At 38.8% G+C, this 7,631-nt stretch overlaps 1 protein-coding gene across 1 annotated transcript; it reads right to left on the bottom strand.

Annotated features, from left to right (window-relative positions):
* Positions 1-119: 119 nt before the first annotated feature.
* pskh1 (protein serine kinase H1) lies at positions 120-7,329 on the bottom strand. Its single transcript, XM_088418183.1, has 4 exons — positions 7,009-7,329; positions 5,988-6,648; positions 3,751-4,668; positions 120-3,347 (listed from the first exon to the last, which is right to left on the bottom strand). The coding sequence occupies exons 2-4, from the start codon at positions 6,054-6,056 to the stop codon at positions 3,030-3,032; spliced, it is 1,305 nt and encodes a 434-aa protein (XP_088274309.1). The 5' UTR covers positions 6,057-6,648; positions 7,009-7,329; the 3' UTR covers positions 120-3,029.
* Positions 7,330-7,631: the final 302 nt, after the last annotated feature.

The following is a 7,631-nucleotide window of genomic DNA, read 5'->3' on the forward strand; positions in this document are numbered from 1 at the left end:
ACAATCAAAAATTGTACAGCTCAAAGGATAGTGAAAATAGTTCTAATAGTAAAGACAAGTAGAATGAATAAATAATAGAAAAGTAGAATAAATAAATAAATAAAGCATGAAGCTGCAAGTCAGGTTCAAGTTGTTTTTTAATGGACTCATATGACTCATTGAGACAAGAAAAAAGAAATTGGTAGAAGAATCAAATGTTTATCATGTATTATACAAAGTATCAACAATGAATGCGTTTGGAAACTGCTGTGAACTTCATTTCGCGCATTGTCATTTAACTTGACGTATCAAATCAGGACAAGCTGTGCATGTTTATGGAAAAACGTGAAAGAAAGCACTGTTGTATCGACATTTCACAAAATGAAGAAATTTATTGTTATTCATTAAACCTGCACAAATTTTCAGGTACTCAATGCAGAAAGCTTACCATAGCACTTTAAATAGTTTATGGTTGTAAATTGCTATTGCAGAGAAATCAATCTTGTAAAACTTGAAAACAACATTTTGCAATGGGGGTTTCTCCATGATGAGGTGCAGTGACCGCTAATAAAAGAGGCACTAAACAGCTGCCTATGAGTCGACCAAGTGTATTGATGTATCAGTACCAACGAGAGCCTCAATTAACTGTAATGTAGAAAAAGAAAAGAAAAAAAAGACTCAAAACACATTTCACAGGATAGCACAACTTAGTGTGTATAAGGAAAATGCAATAACAGCAAGAGAATGAGAATGCTAGGAAATCCAAAGAACCAAAGATTTACAGAAACACTGAGGTCAGCTAAAATGGCTCAGCTACGTTCCAGTATTTTTTTTTTTTTTTTAAAGTTCACAACAGCTGTTCTAATTCTTGGTACATCACAGCAACATTGTAATTGATATTATTGAAAGTTATTAAAAAAAAAAAAACACCAATGAATAATACTGTGCTTGTAGAACAAAATCTGATAACTTTCTCGAGGAAGTGCTTTGAGAAATTAAATAGAACAACATAAAACGTATTTTGGGAAACATGTTGGACGACAGTTGAACAGGAAGAAATGACATTTCAAAAATTTGCGTCAAATCAAAATGGTTTTGTAGGTATAATATTCATTTAACATACAAGGACCCTTCAACTAATAACAAACTAATTACAGAATGTTCATTTGTATTTTCTTTCCATTCAGCACAAAATTGGTTGTAACAATACTTTTCTTGAACAAAGGGAAGTTGACTTGTGAGGATGAGCAATCTAGATAATAGATGGATGGAGTTGAAGTACTGTTAAAAGTGTTACACGTGCATTAGGGGGCATTTTTGAATAAAATGTTATTCTGGATTTTTGGAAAATATTGCTAAACATATGAGTTTTCTATTTTTAAGTGCAAATAAAAGGAATTATTATTCCCATTTTCAATAAACCTTACAAACAATCTTGCATAGTTGCTTGTGCTAGCATTGTAATTTAAAATCGGAGTAGCATTCAGTCCCTTATGTTGCTATTTTTCAGTGGCAAATACCTCCTGGATTTTTTTGCACTTGCTGCCAGTCAAAAGTGTATTAATGCGCCCTAGATGTAAAACTAAGAGACAGGCTGTAACACTGAACATTATAAACGAGCAGCTCTAACAATATTTGACAAGACTTTAAAAACACAAGAAAAGATTGTGGAATGACACATAAAATGAAGAACCACATTTTTACAGTGAGCAAATTAGGTTTCAGTCCAACCCAATGCAGTCTTTTAGTTTAACAAAAATATGATGTGACCTTGGGTTTGAAACATCAATCTAAATTTATAATCCAAGGTACAACTTGCTTGTTTTGTCTCATCAATCCCTGTACTAATAAAAGAACAAAACAAGTTCAATAGTCGTATTGAATAGAAAGCGATTGCAACAGGAAAGAGCACAAATTTCAAAATCAATCTACTCTTCTATTTAAGGCACTTTGGGCAAGGCTGTGTGTATTTTTGCATATTGTAAAAGTCACAAATTCACAATCTTTTGACGAGATCAAGTGTACATTGCGGTGCTCAGAAGGAAAAATAGATGTCATTTATCACTGCACAAAAACGTGTTTTTGGTTTCACTGGTCGTATTAAAGAAAGCTTTTACAGAAATAGCTTGAGGAAGCTATCGATCAAGATGGCAAATTCAAATTCTGAATCCAAGTCAGTCTCACAATCTTGCAGTCAATATTGATGAGGGCTCCTCCGATGCATCAGTGCAGCCTCATGCTGGCAAACATGGCTGTGTGCATGTTGTCTCAACAAATTATTATAAGACTGTTTTAAAATGACCAGCAAAACCATATATATATATATATATATATATATATATATATATATATATATATATATATATATGTGTGTGTGTGTGTGTGTGTGTGTGTGTGTGTGTGTGTGTGTGTGTGTGTGCTCTTCCTTCTGGGTATCACAGGTACATAAAAATACTAGCACTAAGAGAAATTATGGCAAGATACACATATATTAGAAAAAACATCTTCAATTTGGCCTTCTGGTGTGGTATTGATGTTTCCGCAGTCTCTTGTGACCACTCTCCATAACAAAGAGTACATAAATTCACAGCAATTATCATCAATCAAGAGGGTGCGAAGGAATGATTCCCCTCCTTTTAAGTAACTTCATTACCCAGACCTCTGTTCAACAGATCTTTGTGGATGGTCATTGTTCCAGTGACCAACTGAATGAAGACTGTCCACATTAATAAATAAATATGTCAGACACACACCAAATGACGGAACAAAAGGAGTGTTCCATCCTGTTCAAGATAAAGATTGACAGATGGACTGAGAAATGACAAAGATGTGGTAAAACATCATAGAACAAAATGCTATGCAAAGATTATCTTTCCAGGTTCAGGGATGATCATTTCGATTTATTCGACAGTCTTGCTGGCAGCAGGTACTTTCACAAAGTTTACTAGTTGACAAGGGTTCTGACCCAGCAGGTTTTCTGAATTTCTTTCTGGGGGCAGAAATATCTATAGTATTTGGCGTTATCAGTCTCCCCAATAAGTTCGACTACATCAGCCATTGTACTGTTGCTGATAGCGTCTGTTCAACTCACGCAGCTCCTTTTCTCGAACACGGCGAGCTTTGTTGGATTTGGTCGAGCGACTGGATCGTGTGGACTGGGCCGACTTGGTGCTGTGGCAGCGAGATGACGCCCGCTTCAGCAGGTTCTGGGATATACAGCGTTGTAGGTTCTTCATGGAGGAGGCAGCAGCCATGCTGACAATCCAGGGGTGCTTGAGAGCCTGGCCGGCTGTCAGCCGTGCACCAGGATCCACTGTTAGGATCCGTTCCACAAAGTCTTTGGCAAGGTTGGACACACTGGGCCACGGCTTGGGAAAGAAGGCAAGAAGACAAGCTTGAACTGAAACTGAACTAAACATCAGCTAAGTGGAAATGAATATACGCTGAAGACAAATGTGTATGACGTTAAATAAAAGTGGTAGCAAGGTGTATCCAATGTTTATTTACTATGGAGAAGGCAAAACGAAGCCTCTGTTCTGAGCTCATATTCAAAGTAGGATCATATCTAACAGTTTTAAGATAAAAATTGTCAGTTAATAGGACTTTTTGGGTGTTTACTTGTAGTTTTGCTTTTCATCACTTTATTCCAAAAGTTGAGCAGTTAAATACGATTGTACAAATGTCTGTGCCTATTCCTCAGAAACAAATGGCGTGAGGATTTTTATTTTTTTTTTTAATATCTTAATTGTGTATAGTTTGGCAATTCCTCACCTCTCCTGAGAAGCTGTACTTGCCCTTGAGGATCTGCCGGTATAGCCTCATACGGTTGTCATCTTCAAAGGGCATGGTTCCACTCAGCAGGATGTATGAGATCACCCCCAATGCCCACATGTCAACGGCATTGGTGTAGGGTTTCCTCACCAGGATCTCGGGAGCAATGTACTCAGGTGTGCCACAGGTGGTCTTCATCAGACATTCATCTCCCTTCTTCCTGCTGTTGGCCAAACCAAAGTCAGTGATGATGATCTTCGAGTCGGCGCCGGGGTGGTAGTACAGTAGGTTTTCCGGTTTCAGGTCTCGGTGCGTGATCCCCAAAGTGTGAAGGTACTTGACGCCGTCCAACACCATCTGCAACACCCGGGTGGCGTCTCGTTCAGTAAAGGAGCCGCGAGCGATGATGCGGTCAAAAAGCTCTCCTCCGGTGGCCAGCTCCATCACCATGTAAACGCGCTCAGCCGTCTCAAAAACCTCCATTAGTTGAATTATGTTGGTGTGCCGGACCCGTCGCAGAACACACAGCTCGGACTCGCAAACCTCTCTTCCCTCCCTGTACCGGGTCTCGATCATCTTTATGGCGTACGGCTGCCGTGTGCTCTTGTGCTCTACACGAACGACCCGGCTAAAGCTCCCTCGGCCTATCAAAGCTTTGATGTCGTACTTGGCTGTCACTCGCGGTTCAAACTTGGCTCGATATTTGGCCGCCTTTTTTCGTTGAGGATCTGACACTTCAGATGAGTTTTTAGGGTTTTGGGTCGAAACGACAGGAGTGGACGCTTGTGCCTGAGGGACAGATGGGGAGGTGGAGCCTGCCTTGTCATCTCCCTCTCCACCGGCCTCGCCACTTTTGCTAGCCGTACCATCTCCTCGAATGAAGTGCTTATAGATGTCCGTTTGACAGGGTGGGTCCACCTGGAAGAAAATAAAAGAGGCAGCCCTATGTTAAACATACACAACAGTACAGTAAGACTGAATTGATTAAAAAAAAAAAGATTGATCATCAACTTTAACATATTTCTACGGTGCAGTGGATACGATCAATTTAATTTAAGCACACAAGTTGTTGACTACTCAGAAATCTGTTACCCTGCTACAATGAACCCTAAAATACTCGCTAATTCAGATTTGGGGGGGGAAACGTCTTCTGTGACTGCCTGAAACACTCAGCTGCTCACAATTTGCCAACATGCCAAAAACATATCATGTAGCTATTATTTTGGAGCATTCTTGGAGCCAAACAACAATGTTAACGTGTGTTGAGGTACTTTATTGCTTTGACAAAGTAACTAGACACCCTCGCGAAATCCGATTTTTGGGGAGAACTTGTCTTCTGTTACATTTCTTGCTAATTCCACTTCGAACAAACATGTTTGTATACATGTCTGATCTAAAACACTTATTTAAAAAGAGTCAATAATGACAGACGGATTGGTTTACTCAAGTATATTTAGATTAATAGGTGTTCCAGGTAAAAAAGAATGCCAGGCTAAAACTTATTAGCAGCTAAATAGTGTCGGCCCCCACATGTTCATTTTTGGTGTTTTAAGTTCAGTTTTTTTGTTTGTTGTTTTTTAAGGTACTGTGAATTAATTATTTTGTCTGGTGACCTGAGTATCCCAAAAGGCTCTCATAAATAAATTGAAATGAATTATTGTCTCTGATAAAATGAATAGGTCAAGTAAAGAATAGAATCTATAACAATTTACTAAAATTAATAATTTACAAAAAATCTTTTTTTTTTAATTTTATTGTAACATTATCTGATAGCAATTGTAGTTTGCCTTTTAAACTTGGCAAACCAATCATTCTGGTTATAAAGACGTCCTTGGCGAACCCCTCCACACAGCATTATTCAAGCTACTGGTATGGAAACAGAAGTTTAGAATATTCAGGTGCAAATGATCTCACTATTTAAAATCAAAACAAACAACTTTAAACATTGTTAATCAAGAAAACCTGGATAAAAGGTCAAGTTAATTTTGAGGCTAGCTTGTGTTTTTCTGTGTTAATTAACAGTATTTATCATGGTCATCTTTAATCATGTCATCAATACAGTAAAAGCATCATCTTAGAAATACAGGTCTACACAATTGCAGTATAAAACTAATGTGTTACTGTTTTATACAGGTATCTCCCTGACAGTATTTAGGAAAAACTGCATCTAGGTGTTAGTTGTGCAGCTGTACCTATTCAAGTATCTAGTGAGGACAAAAACAATGTCTGTTACTGACCTTTTTGACCAGGTCCAATTGAACATCCCCTGGCGGCTCAGGGAGGACCTTACTGTTCCTGCACCCCATCACATAACTCGGGGACTCAGCCCAGTCAGGCACGCAGGCCACCAGGAGCCTTGCTTCATCACAGCATCAGCCGACTGAACATCGTCCAAGCTGCGCCCCGACTCAGACAGAGGGCTCATGAATTGAGCTGGAGTACCAATCAGCTGGCATCAGCAATCATGGATCCAGAATGCATCACATCCATCCACTAATGCAAACTAGCCAAGAGCTCATTACCGCAATATCACAAACATGTTGGGTGTCCCCACTCTCCAGCAAATATGTTATTACTCCATGTCACAATCTCGTGCTTTTGTTGAAATATCTGCACCCATCATTGCGCATGATGATTAGATTTGACATCCATGTCATAATAGTTTCAGCGTTACGGATCTAATTGCATGGGTTGGCCGTGAGGTACAAAATCCACTGAGAATGAGAGAGAGCAATCCCCTGCAACATCCAATATCAAACTTGACCTGGGTTGCCTTTAAGATAAGTTGTAGATTCAATAAGAGTTTCCACTGCATGCATGCACTACTTTACTCCATTGGAAGAGGCCACCGACAACATCAGTATCTTCAGATGAGGTGAAACAGTGGAGATGGTCAGTCTGTAACGTAGAACATAATATTTAACAGCACTGCACATGACAATTTCACATTTATCAACAAACTGTGTACGTACCACTAAAACTTGTTTTTTTCTGCTACTAAGTCACGAATGGATATATTTTTAATCATTTAAAATCATAGAGCAGAGCGTATTTGTAGAATAATTGGCTTTGAATTTACTTGAAAAAACAGTCCAAAAGTTTCTTTCAAGTGGGCAGGCGGGCCCTTTTGATGCTCAACTCGCCGCAACTAAAAGCGAAAACACAATATTTTGGTGGATTCGGTCCGTTTAGCCTATCCCGTTCAGACGTCCACATACAACGTTTACGTCATAAGACAGAAAAAAGTTCAATTCTCACCTTGTCCCTACTGAAAAGCGATGGAGAAACTGTGCATGCTAACTAGCATGCTAACAGAAGGGCAGGACTCACAAAATTTGCCAAATCCAGCCTCCTCACCCCACTATCAGTCAGCTGGCCTCTCCATTTTCAACTCCCTAACTTTTTCAATTCTATCTTCAAGATAAACGCGTCAACACTTTTTTTTTTAACCGAATGAGAACGACAGTCTGAATCAAATTCGCTTTTGCCTTTGTGTACGTTGTCAAGATAAAATTATCAATTGCAAACATTCCTCCTCGTCGGATGTTTTTCTGGTCGGTGTTTGTCGAGTAGGACCACCTTCCCTTGTCCAGGACGCAAACAGTACGTACTACGCCATTATCCGGTTCATATTTCAAAATAAAACATTTTGGGGCAATGTGTGCGTTGATGTAGCTCAGGCAGAAGTGGCTTACTCGAAGTACAGACAGGCACGCGATTACGTGCTTTGAAGAACGCATTGACTCAAAATGCTAGCTTAATAATATATAAACAAATAAATAAAAACAAAAACACAGACATTTAAATCCTCTATTCTCAAACATTAAACTAAAAAAACTATATATATATATATATATATATATATATATATATATATATAT

This window comes from Hippichthys cyanospilos, chromosome 6 (genome assembly GCF_059441005.1).
Source record: "Hippichthys cyanospilos isolate Australia breed blue-spotted pipefish chromosome 6, RoL_Hcya_1.0, whole genome shotgun sequence".
In the NCBI taxonomy this organism is placed as follows: domain Eukaryota; kingdom Metazoa; phylum Chordata; class Actinopteri; order Syngnathiformes; family Syngnathidae; genus Hippichthys; species Hippichthys cyanospilos.